At 38.8% G+C, this 19,914-nt stretch overlaps 1 protein-coding gene, 1 long non-coding RNA gene and 1 other non-coding gene across 6 annotated transcripts in view; all 3 read right to left on the reverse strand.

The window, feature by feature from the left end:
• LOC135339471 (HAUS augmin-like complex subunit 8) overlaps positions 1-2,969 on the reverse strand; it is a 61,394-nt gene extending 58,425 nt beyond the window's left edge. For 2 of the 3 annotated variants that reach the window (XM_064535578.1, XM_064535577.1), the window contains exons 1-8: positions 2,815-2,968; positions 2,412-2,536; positions 2,193-2,258; positions 2,084-2,122; positions 1,788-1,907; positions 1,472-1,598; positions 916-995; positions 777-847 (exon numbers count right to left, since the gene is read on the reverse strand). In XM_064535578.1, coding sequence (XP_064391648.1) covers positions 777-847; positions 916-995; positions 1,472-1,598; positions 1,788-1,907; positions 2,084-2,122; positions 2,193-2,258; positions 2,412-2,474 — 566 coding nt within the window. In that variant the 5' untranslated portion in view covers positions 2,475-2,536; positions 2,815-2,968. Of the gene's footprint in view, positions 1-776; positions 848-915; positions 996-1,471; positions 1,599-1,787; positions 1,908-2,083; positions 2,123-2,192; positions 2,259-2,411; positions 2,537-2,814 lie in introns of all 3 variants that reach the window. The other variant, XM_064535579.1, reaches the window with a different exon arrangement.
• On the reverse strand, positions 1,073-1,164 carry Trnai-uau (transfer RNA isoleucine (anticodon UAU)). The gene is given in 2 exon segments: positions 1,073-1,108; positions 1,127-1,164. It is a non-coding gene; the product is annotated as a tRNA-Ile (tRNA).
• A 3,363-nt stretch (positions 2,970-6,332) lies between the features above and the next one.
• On the reverse strand, positions 6,333-18,936 carry LOC135339474 (uncharacterized). Of its 2 annotated transcripts, none has more exons than XR_010396007.1 (4): positions 18,902-18,936; positions 7,123-7,174; positions 6,618-6,701; positions 6,333-6,500 (listed from the first exon to the last, which is right to left on the reverse strand). It is a non-coding gene; the product is annotated as an uncharacterized LOC135339474 (long non-coding RNA). The 2 variants fall into 2 exon arrangements; XR_010396006.1 differs by lacking the exon at positions 18,902-18,936 and adding an exon at positions 15,048-15,704.
• Between the last annotated feature and the right edge of the window lie 978 nt (positions 18,937-19,914).

The following is a 19,914-nucleotide window of genomic DNA, read 5'->3' on the forward strand; positions in this document are numbered from 1 at the left end:
ACAGTAGAAGCCAAATTTAAAGTTTCTGTTTCGTTTGTGTAGTACTCTGTAGTACTCTGCGTTTGTTTTGATTCTGTTGCACGCAGGCAAAACAATCATTTGGTGCATGTGCAATCAAGCTTGCAGTGTGTTGGTTACACAAACCGCTAATTGGATTCGTAGTAATTAAGGCAATTGCTACATGACATGTACATGCATGCTGCAATGTACCGTACTTATTCGATTTAAGGAGACACTTCAAAAAAATAATTGCGAAGCCAGAGGTCATTTCTTTTGGAGGTTGAAAAGTTATGTTGAAGTCTTGGTGTCGCATATTTAGAGGGTCGCATCTACCCTCGATTACAGGCCGCTTAATGTTTCTAGTGGCCTAGAATCGATGCTATGGTTTGACCTCTATTTAGGATGCGACATAAAAAAAAATTGCAACGTAGCAGTCACTACTTTTAGATGTCAGAAAATTACCCCTAAGATCGAGGGTGTCGTATATTCGGAGGTTCGCCTTAAATCGAATAAGTACGGTAACCACGAAACTGCAGCGTAGTAATACGTGCGTAGGTGGAAACGGGCCTTTGCGTGCAATCTAATCAGCTATCTACCCAAATGGAACAGAAACTTTAATTTGGCCTCTGCTGTATGATCACGAAGCTTTGCAATGGGTAACTTAAAGTGGTGGGATTCATCATAATTATACAAGAGGCAATAATATGCGAATTTATTCAGTGGATCAAAAGACAACTGAAATTGAGAAAGCAATAATTTTGTTGATCGAGACAAACCTTTTCAATTGTTCCAGTTCTTTGTCGACAGTAGTCACTACTGCATCAGTAGACTCAGCGAAGGAGGTCACCTGATTCATGAGAGACATTGTAATTGTTCTACTCGAATGTGAGTTAACTAGTATGGCTATACAATTACATTTGAGAGTTTGGGGCGTATGTCCATCATGACATCTCCCAACACATCTTCACACTCCGCCAGCTTCTCCGTCAGTTGCCCTGGTAACAAAGAGAGCACAAATAACCTTAACTCACAACTTGTCATTAAATCAATGCCTAAACTAGCAAAAAACATATTCCCCAGGAGAGGATCGAACTCTCGACCTTCGCATTACTCGGCCAATACTGCTTATAAGTACGACGCGCTAACCGACTGGGCCACTGGGGAAATCACATAATAAGACTGCCAATGGAGGATACCGGGCTATTCCTAATTGCTAAGTTAAATTAAAACTTACAACTGACACACTTCATTTGTAATAAGCACACTTTAGTCTACACCGTTACTATGGGCTCTTTTGAAAAACTCTTACAAAGCTTCGACTACTAACATTTACCGTATACCATTGTGACACAAACACGATATTCTATATACAAAACCCCAAGGAAAGGAAAATCTCACTACAACAGACTAGATGTCATGCCCCAAGGTATTCTTCTATTCACATGATTGCATAGAGTAGATTGCCCCTCACCTTCATCGACTGGCAGTATTCCACGTAGATCCATGTCGTGTCTGGTGGCATCCAGAGCTCTCGCCATAGCAACATAGCTCCTCTCCAGATGAGCAATGTTTGAGACTACTGGACCAAGACCTTGCAGCTGTATATGTGTGTGTGTGTGTGTGTGGACAGTTATTCGGACAGTTGATCAGTAGTGAAGTAATTGACAGGTGGCAGTTATATATAATGTAATCATTTGAATAAGTAACTACTTTAAAGGCGCCCTTAACAAGTGACATTGCACAAACATGTACACAACATTTCTCCTTCAGATACAGACCACACCCACCTGTATGTCCATGGTTTTGTCTAGCGCCAGATTCCTCTTTTCAGTGTCAAGACTCTTTTTCAGCTCCACACTATTACACTTCTTGTCCTCAACACTTTTCCACAGACTGTATAGCTGTCTCTGCATGTGGAAGAAAACACAATTCTACTGTTATATTAACCGACAAAATACAGCTTTCTGGCTGAAAACGTTCCCAAGCTAATAAATATCATACGCACTAGTGATCGACACACTAAATTTACAGACGAAACTGTCACATACGTGATCCCATAATGAAAGTATGAGATTCCACTCACCTTGGCCTCTTGTTCCTGCTCTTTCATACTGTGAGCAGACTGCATGATGTGGTACGATTAAGAGAGTAATTGGACAGATGGTTGTGAGGGTGTTACCGTGGTAGCTTACCAGTGCATTAAGATGTGTGGTCTCAAGCAGTCGTGTGTACAGTACTTCCAGCTCATCAATTTCACCCTGGGAGTAGTATGACACGGTACACAATTTGTAAGACTAAACAAATTTCTTCTTTCAGAGTAAGATGGTTGAGTTATAAACATGCCACCTTGATAACCACCTTTATATTATAATTATAGGCACCAAGTTGTCAATGTACATTCAGCAACTCACTTTGATTGACTGTTTCTTAATGCTATCTCTAGGAGCCATGATCGAGTCTTTCCCTGCACCCATAGCAATGAAGCTGCCGTCACTTTCTCCACCATAAGTGCGAGATGGGGTAGAGGTCACTAGCCCTGGAGGAGGGAGAAGGGAACAGGTTGGTTTGAGGCCAATAATTAGCTTCCATATAGCTGTACGTATACATGGACAGGGAAGTTAGGGAACTATGTGTCTACTTCCACAACTCTACTATATAGAAATCTGAAATAAACTTGAATTAATTAATTTGTGAGCCGTGCACACACACCTCAAAGCAAAGCTACAGACACAGTGCACCTCTTAAACAGCTAGTGCCCATGCATTTCAGAACTAAAGCATAAATCGGTTTGCACAGTACGATAGCGGTACTTACCTGACGGAGAGAATGCGACTGAGAGGGATGAGAAGTTGTGTGAGGGTGTGGAGGGGTGTGTGGAGTGGGGAGCTTTCACTGCTGGAGGGGGTGGCTTGCCTCGTTGGGTGTGAGGATTGGGGGGCTTGTGAGGGGGGATCTACAATGGGAAATAATACAGTTAGACATTAACCATATAGTGCGACATTTTCGAGGGGCTTAATCTTCGCTGATTTCGTGGGTTAGCAATATTCTACACGAAAATTAAGTCCACGAAAATTGTTCTATAACGTGCAAATGATTAAAGGCATAGCTCCGGTAAGCATGCAGTCATTCCACGAATATTGTGCAACGAAATGCTTTAGAGGCATTCCACGAAATATAAATGCTTCGAAAATTTCGCGCTCTAATAAGGTATTTGATACATATAGTAACACACAGACAATGTAACTAGTACAACATACCCTACCATGATAGCGGATAGTTATATACGGTACTATTGTATATATACAATAGTGAACAGTAGTGACCATTGTTACAGCTAGTACTGACAGCGAATAGTTTTTAAAGATGTTAGTTGTTGTTGTATCGTGATCTTATGATTGTTGCCTGTGATACGTACGACTCAGAGGGTATTACCAACTACGATATGAACACTTTAGACATTGCCATATGCAAATGGCCGAGTCACTTCCTACTACAGTGTACCTACTTTGCCAATTACTATTATATCTTGTAGGGTTTGACACAAGACGAGTATTACGCGCATGTATACTGTCCTTAATCATTAGCACGGTAGTGCTAATAGTAGGGTTGGGTCGAAAACAGCAAAAAGCCCCCCTCTGGATCTCACCCAAGACACAAGACAGAGTTATTTTGAGTTCATATATCTGTTGCCCATATCATTTGTGACATTTGTGTGAAATATGAACTGAATTGAACATTGTATGAAAAAGTTGTAAGAACAGCAAAACAAAAAAAACAACAACTTTTTGTCATTCTTCTCCTCAGTTTCTTCAGTAGAGATGTCAGACCGGAAGTAGTGCGTGGGCGTATTTTCGTACAGTAATTCAATGGTAAAAAACGGGACCAGAAAGTGAGTGAACAAGAAGGGCTTTCCGCAAGCCCTGGAAGAGTCTAGCAAACAACAGCTGTTCCCAGGGGTAAAAAATAGCGTAGAATTTGATTTTTATAACAGTTTTTTATGATTTTAGCATTTGATGCTTGTTTTGTGTGTGATTTTTTCTCAAAGGTGATCATCATTTTGGCAACCAAACATGAAAATGAACAAAAACACAAGTGAGCATGTCTTTCATCTCTAACTCTCTCCAGATTATGCAAAAAGTTGCTACAATAAGCTTTTATTTCTTGCGGAATCACATATTGCATGGATAGATGGGTGGAGCTGAGAATAGAAATGCAGTAAAATCAAGCCAAGTGTACCAATAGCTGTATTTATTTCTTAGAAGTTCTTAGAAGTTACTGAAAGTAATTATTGAAGCAATCTGAAAGCCTCTGTTGAAAAAAAACAAGAAAGATTGGAGAGAATTCCAGGGACAACAATGTAATCTACCAAAACTATTAAATTGCAAGAACTGATTCAATTTGCACACAAAAAAGACAAGAGTAATCTACTGTATTAATTAGAAGCTGTCAACAGAGTTGTATTATAGATTTATATAGTTGTATGGCCTTAAATCTACATCACACTAAAAACGAATTATTTAAACCAAATGAAATTGACAGAAAAATTGCTTATAAAGATCAAGAAACAGATACAAGCGTAAGGTGGACATTGATGAGAGTTCTGAAACATGATACAATATACTGTACGAAAGAAAAGATAGCATAGTTACTTTAAATCCAAAAGAACTCTCTGAAGCAGGAGACATCATACTATTATAGGGACATCATAAAGATATACATTACAGAAACATTATAAACTTCATAATAGATATCAAATGGTTACAATGTTAACTCCTGAGTCCTGAGTGTCCATTTCATACTTTTTTAAAAGAGAATAGACCAAGCGGTTCAGCAGATATGCTAACTTTAAGATCATTTCCGGTAATTTCATAAGTCCCGCCCAAGTACATTAAAATGCGGTAAATTTTTGTATGAATTTTTCCCTGACTAGTGTTCTTCAAAACTCTGTATCTCTGCATTCACTTGACCAAATCCAGTGCAGTAAAGTTTTTCTGGTTTGCCTAGAGTGTTCAAAAGAGATAGTAATACATAGGAGTTAGAAATAGCAAAAATGAAAATCGGTCTGACATCGCTATCTTCAGTAAGGTAAGCTAGAGAACTGTAGGTCCACAAGACAAACTAATGGCACCGCACTGTTCTGTGTCGCCTTGGGTAGTGCAGTCACTAATCATTTTACCTCGAAGTTAAATTTGCTAGGGTGGAAGCTACGCCCTCTTTAATAGGTACAGAGGTGAGGTCGCCATTGTTTTCCTACTGAGCATGCTCAGATAGCATGGCCACACCCCTCTGATCTTAGCAACCACTTGAGGTCCATAGCAACAGTAGTGTTTTGTACTGTCGATTCTTACCGCTCCAGTTAATGCTCGCATACGTTGAAGCTCTTCATTCTGGGTTGTTACCTCATTCTGAGGCTCCGAGCTTGTGCATCACTTCATGAAAATTATCATGACAGACACAAACTGCAACAGTGCAAATAAAATATTCAGTATAGTTAGCTAGATCTTTTATCATAGTAAAGGTGGATTGCCACCTACTGAATATTTGATCTAGCTAGCAACCCGGCATAGACAAATCTATGCTGGTACCTGTGAAGAAAAAAGTGTAGGTACAAACAAGTGTAAAAAACTTTTGTGATTAAGGTAAGTACGGTTGCATGTTGGATGAGCCACTCAAACGGACGTGAACAAGATGATGGGTAACCCTAAAAGGAACGCCCCGATTACAAAACGTCATTACTTAAAATATTGTACGTGTTTTCCAGGACCACTTATAAAATGTATAAATGCAGTGAAAAAAGTGTACAAACAAGTGCAAAAAACATTTTGTGAAAAAATGGGGAAGAGTAGGGTTGGAAGAGCATGCGCACTGAAGTAACAAAAAGTTCGAAAACAAGATTGTGGGTTGGTATAGTCTTGCATGCTCCAACTAGTTGGGGGTGGGGTGCGATCTTTAACAGTTGGGTCCAGCACTACTTCTCGTTACACCTCTTTCTTTATTTGAGACGCTCAATCTTACCATTGCATGTGTTTCTACATAAGAATGAATGAGGCTTTTTCGAATTAACTTTTCTTTCTGCCACAGCACCGAAACACAAGTGTAAAATAATATTAAATTTGAGACTCTACAGATGAGCCCTGCCCACCCAAAACTCGAAGTAGTGCTGGACCCAACTGTTAAAGATCGCACCCCACTCCCAACTAGTTGGAGCATGCAAGACTATACCAACCCACAATCTTGTTTTCGAACTTTTTGTTACTTCAGTGCGCATGCTCTTCCAACCCTACTCTTCCCCATTTTTTCACAAAATGTTTTTTGCACTTGTATAGTTATAGCTGAACAGTGTAAATCAACTGCACTTACTCTGGAAGCTGTTTTGGTTTTAGGGGCTTTGTACAGGCTTTTTGTTTTGAGGGCTGTGGCCTTCCCTTGCCCACTCTGAGAGGGGGGTGGTCTCCTTGCAGAAGCAGGGTCAGACATATACCGGGCTGAAACTTGGCGGCCTACACAGTAACAGCGGACTACATGAACACAGAATACATGACATAATTATTGTACATAATTATACATGTAGTGATTCTGTCTACAAATAACTATCGGTACTTAATTGTATACATGACCTTTGGGTGCTTTCTTGTTAGTGGAGGCTGCAGACATCTTGGGTCGTGTAGAGTCCGTATCCATTGAGCGAGAGCGGATAGGCACTGCATGTGGGAAGAGAATTAGACAATTAATGTAAACTGTTGTGGGCTATTTAATGTCTATATAGTTATAAGTCTGCCTATAATTAATTATTTACAAAACTGTAAGCAGAGTATTGGCAGAAAATGTACACGCATGATGATCGATTGTACATGTATATAACTGTGTAGCGCCAAATTTTCGAGGTGCACACTTTTTTTGCGGTTTTTGCAGATGGACTTCAAACCTCGAAAATTATGGCCACCAGACTTGGAGTCACTGTTTACTTCCGGTCGTTAGAACTTCAATAAAACCAGCGTTGGTCCTCAGAATTTGGTGCTACCATACAACATACACACACTCTATGTACCATTATATACAATACATGCACTAGCTCTCCATGTGCCATACCATGCACGTAATATACCTTCTCCCACCACTCACCATCTTGTTGCTTGCTCTTCATCAGTCCATGGTCACCGGATGTTGCATGTGACTAAGATATAGAATGATGTGATCAACTATAAGCAAGAGTACAGAATACAGACAAGGACTGCATGCGATTTACAATCACAAATCTCTGCAAGTAGCTGTATTAAGAAAGATAACTGTGAGCTTCAACTTCACAATTCTGTATCTAGTCAGATATAACTTCCCGCTATAGGTAGTAAATTAGCATATCTGTATGACACACACCGGCCTGACTTGCAACAAAGAAAAAAAACCAAAATTGTGAAGAGCATGGAAGCCTACGAAGTTAAAACTGAAATTATTGGAAAAAAACTCCAGGCAGAATATGGTAAAAAAGATCCCAACACTCCAATAAACTACTTCATGATTCTGTTGGGCACACGGATATCGCAAAAGCTAAAAGACTCTGAGCAAAAATTTGCAGAAAGCCTTAATCAACTTGGAATGAATGTTTGGAGGATAAAGGATGATGGCTGGACGGCACGAAAATTGCTCTTTATTGAGTACAACATCAATTCGGCAATGAGTGTCAAAGAGAGTATGCAGTGAATGTGAAGGTTCGTGAAGACTTGAAGCAAAGGTACAATGATTTAGTTAAGGCTGAGGAGATGCGAGGCATCACAGACGTTCAAATCATACTCAGTTGAGTTTGCTTGTACTATGAAAAAGACGGCCAATCCCAGCAACAGCCAGATCAACCGGATCAACGGCTACCTTTTATAACTACCGACGAAATCGAAAGTATTCTATACTCACAAGTAGGAGACACTCCGATTGACTACTTCTATCTCTTCATTCAAGTGGAAGAGAATGAAAACCCTAAAGATGTGCATGAGACAGCCTCACCAATCCTGAAAGATCTGCCAGGAGAGTGGAGACGTCTTGATGAAGCGAACTGGCCAGGAGTATACATTGGACATTACCCCAAGACATCAGGATTCATGACTGAGAGAGAAAAGGAGATGAGTCTGAACGAAAAAGTCCAAAAGCCTCTCATTGAGAAAATTCAACCACAGATCAGGCAAATGCTCACGGATGCAAGTGAGCCTGAAGCTGAGTCCGAGGCTAAAGTTCACGTTATAATCACACGTGCGTGAAATAGACTATACTGCATGTTTGTTAGTGCTGATTATGGCTAGCAGGAGAGTACTAATTATAACCATATAAATGCAATATTTCGAATTACTTGCACATGTATCTGGCTAATTGAATATTATTATGTATGTTTATTTCTTGATGATGCAAATGCACAAATGCATAATTGTCAAGCTATATATAGTCGGCTAAAAAAATACTAGCCTATAGTAATACATACAGTCATAATTATATGCATATGCATATGCATAGTATCAAACGCAGTGTGCATTATTGCTATCATGTAGACAGCCATGATCATGTACAGTGTAACTGTAGAGCAAGCTTCCATGCATTGTATACGTACACATCGTATATAATTTATTATACGTACTATACATTCGAACTGCTTGTATGGTTTATATCAATAGGAAGTCTTTAGAGTATGCAACTCCACTTAAAGCCGTAGTAGGTGTTCTGTTCAACCTACGTCACAACCACATGCTGTTGTATAAACTGATACTGATGTTATTCATGGTCTTTCTTTACATGTGGTTGAGATTTTATCAATATTGTTATAGCCAGTTAAGTTGACTGGCCAGGAGTTTACTTCGGCCATTTTCCCAAGACATCAGGATTTATGACTGAGAGAGAAAGGGAGATGAGTTTGAACAAAAAAGTCCGAGAGCCTCTCATTGAGAAAATGCAACCAAAGATCAGGAAAATGCTCACGGAAGCGGATGTAAGTGGAACTGAGTCCGAGGCTAAAGTTTATGTTATAATTACACGTGAGTACAACAAAAAACATATGCCATGCACGTACTGAACTGACTTACTGAACATGTAATAGCTATAGCAGAAAAGAGCACCAACTAACCAATTACTTGCACATGTACATAGCTTTGATACAGTTATGAGCTACTTATACTGACTTCAAATGCATATGCGAGTTAGTTCTACGAGAATATATAGGCTGTATGCAAACACATGCGGTGTGCATTCTTGCTAAGAGCAAGCATTTCTGACACATGAACACCTGCCTTGTATGGCTTATATTTATGAGCCACTTAAATTGTCATGAATATTGGTTACTTGAAATTTGAATCCTTAAATGTGTCAGCAGGAAGTCTGTTGTCACACAGTAAGTAACTGTGAATTATGAATGTCAACAGTATTCATAAGTAACAACTTATGTGCATTGTATGTTGAGTTTGACCTTCATATAACTTCGTCATACTTAAAGTGGATTCCTTGTTAAAAAGCGCTTTCTATATAATTATGATAAGCTAAAAGTTAACATTTTCCATGTACATATATAATATACATCAGATTTGCTAAATCAAAAGTACTCGATAAGCACTATAATTATTATCTAAAATTATATGCACGCAGGGATACACTGTTACACGACCATTTCAAGTATGCCAACACTATATGCTACTGCATGTGTGTGTGTGCAGTTGTCAGTGTGTGTGTGTCGTCAAAAGTCTAGGAACTAATTAGCAAATGAATACAAGGTACACGGGTCATTTAACACGTAATGGGTGACCTCAGAATTGTGGCCAAATATTCGCTTATCCACTTATAGATGGTCATAATTGGGTATTTGAAATTTGAATGTTTGAATGAGTCGGCAGGAAGTCTGTAGTGCAGTATTGTGAATAAAGCAAACTGTTCCAGAATGGACAGCCAACTTCACTTCTCATGAAGGTATATATATACAATGGACTCAGTCAATATACATGCAGAGTGTGAGTTGACATTAATCGTGCTTTGCCATGCTACATTCGTATCCGTTGAGCAAGGACTTACTGCACATTATAATATGCGAGGCATATGACATTGAACAAAAAGCCAGCCAGATAGTTTACGCAGGGACTTTACCTGGTAATAAGTGCTATCAAGCGTTAAATGAAAAAGATATGTATAACACGCCCTACTACATTACACATACCTATTGTCGCTAAAAAAGTCGAGAACAAACCGCAAATATGGCATTGTCTTAATTGTAGCATTCCGATAAGTTACGGCTCACACACGTGATATGGTTTGACCATGAAATTAGCCACAATGTACAAATAACAATCTAGCTGCTGACTATACACTTAGTGACTTTTCTACACAAAACAATTAAACTGCTAAAGTTGGAGCAATACTGGAGGGAGATTACGATCAAGGGAAACACCCAAATTAACATCTACAAGATCAGAATCTACCTCTTACTTGGAACAAAATATTCTTGGCAAAATTCTTGGTAAACGAGATGAAATCATTGCCACATTGGGCGGCATAGATACATGGTATACCCTCAAGTAAAAAGGGCTCAACTATTATGTTTAGCACAAAAGTCAGGGTTTCATCTAGGATAAAAAAATATTGGGGGGGGGGGGGGGGGGGGCGATTTGGCTACGCGTGCCGCAAATGTTTGGCTACGCCCACTTTTGTTGATACACATTGCATTTGCACATCAGAGACAGTAGAGATTCTACCATGAAATCCATATGATTGCGGTTGAGTTAACCAATGTGATGATGTCATTATTCTACAACATTTGGGGGAGGGAATGTTCACCCCTGCCCACCCACCCCACTATAGATGAAACCCTGCAAGTAAATGTCCTAAGATAGCACACTTGAGACAGAGCACCAACAAGAGGCTCAATCAAGTTATTCGATTGCTGTTGCTAGCTCGATATATTATGCTGACCCCTATACCACATATCATTGTCAGCCATGCAAGTTTACGAAACAGAAGTAGTCAAACACAGCTTGTCATCAATGACTCCCGAGATAGAAAATAGCAGTTCCAGCTCAAACTGACATTGATGACTGCCTACAACAACAAAAGTATAAGCCCCGGAGGTATATACACACATACTGGGTACTATACTTATAGGTTTGAGGTTTGAGGCTGTGAGCGATTCAACTGAGGCTGCGTCAAATCGAGGGTGGTGTGCTATAGGTCCTGAGCATTGTATACATGTATTCAGTATTAAACAGACATATTGCGCAATCACCATAACAATACTTAGTACATCACCTCAACGTTCTGCAGTATCAAGAGTAAACATAACTATGCACACAGGGACACACTGTTACACAAACATTGAAACGAGTAAATGGATTACTTAACAGTCAATATTCATATAATGTGGGGGTGTTGTCAAAAATCTGGCAATATAAGCTACACATGCACTATTGAATATCCGGTGCATATTGCATGTGACTAAGGACTCAAGGTAAACTAAGCTATATTACAGCAAAGTACAAATAGGAAAGCATCAGCAACTGCTTGCATCAAGTTCACAGGAAAAATCCTATATTCTGTACTACCAAAAAAGAACATTATAAGAACGCCTACAACAACGTGAAGGAAATGGCATCACCTCCAAACGGCATGGCACCTCCAAACCTACCTGATCCAGTTACAGCTGAACAAATTGGAGAAATTCTCCAGAAAGAATATGGTGAAAAAGAAGATCGCAATACTCCAATCAATTATTTCATAATACTGTTAGGCAAACAGATTTCAGGCAAACTGAAGGAGGGAAAGAGAGAAGGGGAATTTTTTGCAAGCATTGAGCCATTAAAACTTAACGTTTGGAGGCCAATTCGTGATGGCTGGGGTGCACGAAAAATGCTTTTCTTCAAATTCAATCATACATTCAACAATGAGCGTGAGCGAGAAAATGACATTAACGTGAGGGTTCGCGAACCATTGAAGAAGGAGTACGAGGTCATAGACATAGACGCTCAAATCATATTCAGCCGAGCTTGCTTGTACTACGAGCCAAGTTCGTGCCAGGATCAACCGGGTCAACCGAATCAACCGGATCAACCAAATCAGCCGGATCAACTGCTACCTCACATAACCACCAATGAAATTGGAAAAATTCTGAAAAGCGAATACTCAACAGGAGATGTTTCGATTGACTACTTTTATCTCATTATTCAAGTGGAAGAAGGTAATAAGTCCAAGCACGTGCCTGAGGTGAAAAAAAAAGCATCTTCAATCCTAAATCGTCTGCCAGGAGAGTGGAGATTTCTTGATGAAGAGGACTGGCCAGGAGTTTACTTTGGATATTACCCCAAGACGTCACTGCCCATGACTGAAAGAGAAAGGGAGATGAGTTTAAACAAAGAAGTCAGACAGCCCCTCATTAATGAATTAGAATCGGAGCTCAAGAAACTCGAGCTCAAGGCTAATGTTCACATTATACTTACACGTGCCTGTGAGTACAACAAAAAATAGTCCACTATTAATTTATTAGTGCTTTATGTATAGTGAACTGGTTCAATTAACGTTTATCGCTAGCAGAGCTATAATTATAGTTGTATATAGTAGAGCACTATAACGTGATTATTTGTATTACAAGTACATGTACAGCTTGATATTGATATACGATTGGCATAAAGTACGTGCTAAGATGTATTATATGCATACAAACACAGTGTGCATTATTGCTAATAATGTTGCATGCTCAGAACAAGCATTTCAGTATTACATTACATTCAACGTATGGCTTATATTTATGAGCCACTTAAATGCATGGTCATGAATATTGATTATTTAAAATTTGAATCCGTGAATGAGTCGGCAGGAAGTCTAGTGCTAGTGTTGTGAATAAAGTAAACACTCATGCAGAGTGACTGTACAATAAACAACAAACATAAGCTGCTCCATAATGTTTCACAGTATACCGTATATATGGCAGGTTATTTTTCGTATGGTGGAAATTTCGTATAAATTATTTCGTATTGAAGAGCATCATACAACAAGTTATAGTTGTGACACATGCACAGTGCCACATGGGATATATTGGCTCAGTAGTGACTTAGGCCTGGCCTCGAGGGCAAAGGCACTACTGAGCCAATATATCCAATGTGCGCACGAGTGAGCTGTGTAACAACTGATTTATTGCATTCCTTGTGCATTCCTTTCGTGTACACATCACTCCTTTTATAGGACAACTAGTTTCAACTACTTGTGGTGGCTATGGAATGCTCCAGACGCATGAAAAACGTTTTCTGCCTACCACTGAATCTGTTTAACAGTGTTATACTATAAAAGGGACCGTTTCAGGTTACTGGGTGGAGAGTGGGCTTTAGGTAACTTCAGCCATACTATGCCAGTATCTAGATAGTGGCACAGTTCAAGGCTTGACCTGTGCCATATGGCAGATATTGGCACAGTGTTTCCTTTGATCTGCCCACTCAAAATGCAACAATTAAAACTACGGGAAGGTACCCTGCAATACCTCTCATTCAAAGCTAAGCTTGAACGTAAGAAGCTTCACGACAGTCTTGGCCTGGAGAGCTAAAAGTTCAGATCATAATCACACGAGCTTGCAAACGTACACCAATGAAATGAAAATAGGGTATAGATAGCATGACTGCGACAAACGTGCATTCACGTGTTTGTATTTTGACAGTTTAATTGTGGTGCATTTGAGTGGTGAAACTATCACTCAAACACATTGCATACAAAGCTCAATGTACTGTATGCAAAAGTACTAAGTACTTTTATCTATGCACACAGGGATAAAACAATAGCATATAATACTAAAGTGTGTGTGTTGCCTAAAAGTCAAGGAAATTTAACTATAATTAAGCAAGTGTATAAATGTACAAGGTACACAGCTAGTTAACGGGTGACACCTCGGAATTGTGGCCAAATATTTGCTTATCCACTTAGATGGTCACGAATTATTGGGAATTTGAAATTTGAAATTTGAATGCTTGAAGGAGTCGGCAGGAAGTCTAGTGCTAGTGTTGTGAATACAATAAACAACACACAATAAGCTGTAACTACCTTGATGTATTACAGTTTACTTAACACTGTCAGGACACCTGGGGGAGTGTGTATTGAATAGCTATATCATCAGTATGTATATTTAGATCCCACTTGTGTGTGTTTAGCAGGGAATTATGAGCCATAATCTCATAGTTTCCCAGGGAATTATAAGCTTGAGGATATAAAGTACAAGTACAATTTTTGAATGTACAAAAATGATAATTTCTGCATGATAATTAGCTATGGCTATTCAGTTTTTTCACTACCAGTTTCTATAGTGTTTGCTGGGTTGATGGTAGGGATCACCAGTATCTTTTCTTGTCTCTACGAGGAACACTAAGAGCCAATGATTTTAACAGTTCTGGGTCCATTGTCACAAGCATAATTCGGTATCTATGGTTATAGTGTCCCTCATCCCTCGGGCAAAGCCCTCGTGATATGGGACACTATAACACATAGATACCTCATGCCCATGTACTATCTATAACATAGTATACCGGTATACACATGCAGTGAGTGACACTGTAAATTGAATACGTCTATAGCAACAGACATGTTGTGTGAGCAATGAAACAATAGAAGGTGTAATGTGCAATAAGTTCATGTCTACAAACATGAGGAAGTATGTAGGAACTATATATTACTTGTGCATGTACATGGCCACAACACATGTTACATATACATGTATATACGTATATATCCGTGGAGCAATTTGGCAGTGACATATACTGCACACCTGCATGTTTACTAAACACGCAGAAGCCCTGTGGTGTGAAGCCTATGCATGGTAATGACAAAAGGCCAGCCCGATAAAACAATACTTGGCAACTATATATTACTACAAAGGAGTTCTACTTTAAATCCACAATAATGCACATGTAACTATTGTCGCCAAAAGTCAAGAACAGGAAGTAAACTGTGCAATTCGATTGGGAAATTAGAAGGGGAAAATATACTCGACGGGGAAGTACGAATGCCTCTTATTGAAAGATTGGGAGCTAATATTAAGTGCATGAAGAAATGAAACTTACTCATTACTGAAGCCAAAAGTTCAGGTCATAATAACACGAGCTTGCAAATACACAGAAGAAAGAATGGAAACAACATCCTAAACAAATCGATGTTTGTAGACCTGTATTATATAGGTAGTTAGTGAGTAGATGTATATGCTGTGTGACAAGAACGTGTTTATACTATATTAAAGTGTTTTATGGTGTTTATAGTTTGTGATTTTGCATTCATCAACATAAAGAACTATATAAATTATTGTTAATATTATTAACATGACCCTTTATATATAGGTAGCACACACTATATGCGTTTACACAAATGGACATAAAGAGAGACATATACACTTTAACGATGACCGTAAACACAAAGAAGAGATAAATCTTAAATGACGGATTTGCAAGGACAAGATATACGGACATCCAGATAGTATATATATAGTGGGAAATTTTTGCTATTTGATTCCAAAGCCCTCAGCAGAAATGTCGTGATGCCAGGAAACCACACCCACCAATAGCTTGCACATGAAATACCGGTGCGTGTGAGTTTTTATTCCAGTTTTAATTTTCGCGTTAACTGCTTTGTCTAGAAATTTTGCATGCCATGAAAAAACAATTATAGACGAAATTAGGTAGAATATGTATTAGTTATTGCGTGAGCACGAGTAGTATGGCCCTCGACCACTAATTACAACCGTATTACTAGAATGTTTTGCGAGCATCAAACATTTGAGAATTTTGCGAGGGTTGATCAATTCATAACAATAAAATCCGCAAAACCTAAATTATTACTAGTAAATACACACGATCCTTGCCAGAACGCAATAGTTAGATTGCAAAGGGTCAAATTTTCTGCTGATTTGGCTCATTCGCAAAGGTTTTTCACCCGCAAAATATTCTAGTAATACGGTATACTGAGCCAATATCTGGCATATTGCATGAGTGATTATGCAATAATAACTGATTTGTTACGTGGGAGAAGCACATAGTTATAATGAGATTCATGCATTCTGCATTCCTTATTTTGACACCACAAAGTAATTTTCGTGGGGCAAAATTCGTGGTTTTCGTGGTTGAAGGTCTGACCATGAATATTTACCCACAAATGAAGCGACCTTGCCTACCTTTACCTGCAGTGCAAACTCCAACCACGAAAATATTACCCACGAAATGTCTCAAGATTTCTGAACCACGTGCACGAATATTTTGTCCCCCGAAAATTACCCGCTATACGGTATGTATAATTATGATTATACATGTGTATACAGCTTGAAAAGTAGATTTTATATATATGCACACAGGGATATGCTGTTGTTACACAAATATTGTATACATAAGATTTGCTCAATAAAAAGTACTCGTAAGCACTATATTATCTATGCACGCACGGATACACTGTTACACAACCATTTCAAATATGCCATCACTAAAATTATGCTTACTGCATGTATATGTGTGTGTGCAGTTTTCAGTGTGTGTGTGTGTGTGTGTGTGTCGTCAAAAGTCTAGGAACTAATTAGCAAATGAATACAAGGTACACGGGTCATTCAACACTTAATGGGTGACACCTTAGAATTGTGGCCAAATATTCGCTTATTCACTTATATAGATAGTCATAATTGGGTATTTGAAAATTAAATGAGTCAGCAGAAAGTCTGTAGTCATGCAGTATTGTGAATAAAGCAAACTGTTCCAGAATGGACAGCCAACTTCACTTCTCAGAATAATTATGAATTTGGACTGGAGTTAATATAGAGTGTAATATAGAGTGTGAGTTGACATAACTGGTGTGGCCAAATATTTGCTTATCCACTTATATAGGTGATCATGAGTACTGGGCATTTGAACTTTGAAATTTGAATGTTTGAATGAGTCGGCAGGAAGTCTAGTGCTAGTGTTGTGAATAAAGTAAACACTCATGCAGAGTTACGTATACTGTACAATAAACAACAAACACTGAGCTGTTATTCCTTATAATGTATTACAGTTTACTTAACACTGTCAGGACACCTAGGGGAGTGTGTATAAAGACTGAATATAGCTATATCATCAGCATAGTACCAGTATAGTACACAGTGAGTGACACTGTAAAGGACAAAATTATCATTGGCACCAGTAAACATGTTTAGTAAACATGTTTAGAGTGATCAGTAGCTCTCTCGTTCAGAATTTTCACTTAGCTAGATCATTAGTCAATACACACAATACGTACATTGTGTATTGAATATGTGTATATACAAAGTGTGAGCGATAAAACAATAGATGTACAAACACAAGGAACTATATGACTTTGTAGGAACTGACTTATACCTGCATGTATATACATGGCCACAAATACATGCTACTATAGATGTACATATTCGTTGAGCAAGGTAGTGACTTATACTGTACACCTGTTTACTAAGCAGAAACCCTGCATGTTATGTGAAGCCCATAGGGTAATAGCAAAAGGCTATATGTAGCTTGATAGTTGTATCAAGAGCATTACTTGGTAAATATAATTATATGTACTATCAAGGACATTTATAACAGTTATGAATACGATTAGTGAATACAAATCATGGAGTTTCAGGCCCAGGGCATACCTCTGCCAGAGAAACTTGTTAGTATTGTGTTCACACGTGCTTGCACATACACAAATATGTAAATTGCACTATATCAGTATATGTGACAGGCTCTGGGAAAACAGACCAATTGGCGCAAGCTATAATTTTTGCGATCTATATACCAGATGATAGAGCAAAGAATTGCCTACCATTGATATGGTTAGTTTGCATATACCTCGTTCTATGCCTGAGTTATGCGCGTTGGAAACTCGAAGTTGTAAAACTGCAGTATTGAGAAACGCCCACTCAAAGAGTGCTAAATTGGGAAAAGTAAGGTAATGGTGGCAGCTTAGACGAAGCACTTTGGTGGAAAGAAATTTTGCAGAGAGATAGTAGAAAGACTGTAAATAACTATAAGCCAATAAAAAAATTATGAGATTATACACTGTATAGTCTATAAATCTGGCTATTGCTCAATACCAATATCTGCTCCAATTGGTCTGTTTTCCCAGAGCCTGTCACATATATGTACAGGCGAGGAATTAAAAAACACTTACAATAGTACATACGTACATATATCAAGCTAGTTCAGCACTGTGTGACAAAAATTATTATTTTCGTATCAATTGTTAGATGTATATAGCAATTAAGGTTAGGGTATTGTGGTCACTCATGAATATTCATTAAAAGTGTGTGTGTGTGTGTGTCGCCTAAAGTCTAGGAAATTTAAGCATGTGTATAAATGTACAAGGTACACGGCTCATTAACGGGTGACACCTCAGAATTGTGGCCAAATATTTGCTTATCCACTTAGGTGGTCATGGGAATTTGAATGATTGTTAACGAGTCGGCAGGAAGTCTAGTGCTAGTGTTGTGAATAAACACTCATGCAGAGTGACAGTGTAATAAACAACAAACGATAAGTATTACAGTTTACTTAACACTGTCAGGACACCTATAGGGGAGTGTGTATAAATAATTATATCATCTACCTGGTATTCGTGCCAGTATCATAATATTGAACATGTACCTAAAACAGTTGTAACTATACATGCACTGTACTACGTGTATATATACAGCAGCCCAGAGTACAGCTAATCTAAGATTATAGACCAAGTGTGTTCATAAAACCAAAAGGACTGTTCAATACCTACATAATTTACATACTGTAAAGAATTCCAGAGTGCGCAATTTAAGTGTAAGACAATGTCAATTTTGAACGTGCATCTCTCACATACATGCATGTATAGTAATTATGCATGACTCAAATCTGTGAGTATTTGTATAGTGAATGCAGCTGTGCTTTCAACTACACGTGTACAGTAAACTGACCTCCACTGATTGAGAGTGTGATGGACTGGAGTTGAGAGCTCTGACTACCAACACAGACTCTGAGGAGGGCTCAAGCTGCATGTGCATGAGTGTGTGTGTGGGAGTGCATGGTATACCGGTAATAGGAAGTAGAAGGACCACAAAACACTAATGGTTTGATAATTAAAGAACCATGGTGGTTAGACAAACCTCGTCCTCGAAGTTGCTGTGTGGTTTCGTGGTTGAAACTCTGCATGACCACGAATATTTTACCTAATGCATGGTGTTCACGTTATGTGGTTCTTTGCTTGCATTCCAAGTACACACTGGTATCGTGCAGCTGTTGCTTGGTGACTGTTTCTAGAGAACCCCAACATCTGCAAATGAGTGTGCATAATTATACAGTAGAGGCCAAATTAAAGTTTCTGTTTCGTTTGTGTAGTACTCTGCGTTTGTTTTGATTCTGTTGCACGCAGGCAAAACAATTGTTTGGTGCATGTGCAATCAAGCTTGCAATGCGTTGGCTTACATAAACCACTAATTGGATTCGTAGTAATTAAGGCAATTGCTACATGCTGTGAGTGTAAATAATGTACCGTACTTATTCGATTAAAAAATAATTACAAAGCCAGAGGTCGTTTCTTTTGGAGGTTGAAGTCTTGCGGTGTCACACATTTAGAGGGTCGCATCTAATTGGAAGGTACTCTACTATCCTCGATGACAGGCCGCTTAACACCTGGTCCAACAAGAGCTATAGAGCAAGTCAGGTGTTATAAGCTCAGCAAAGCAAGAGCAGCCATAACTTTTTCTACAGTTATTCAGTCTATATAGTAACGTAAGCAGAAACCTTAGGAATGTCACATAAATGATGACGCGTGGCCAACCTCCTCTGGTACAAACATGTGCACCTCATTTCTCCATCCCCAATACAGATATAGACCACACCCACCTGTACGTCCATGGTTTTGTCGAGCGCCAGATTCCTCCTTTCAGTATCATAACTTTTTTTTAGCTCCACTCTATCATATTTCTTG

The sequence above is a fragment of the Halichondria panicea genome, chromosome 8 (genome assembly GCF_963675165.1).
Source record: "Halichondria panicea chromosome 8, odHalPani1.1, whole genome shotgun sequence".
NCBI lineage: Eukaryota > Metazoa > Porifera > Demospongiae > Suberitida > Halichondriidae > Halichondria > Halichondria panicea.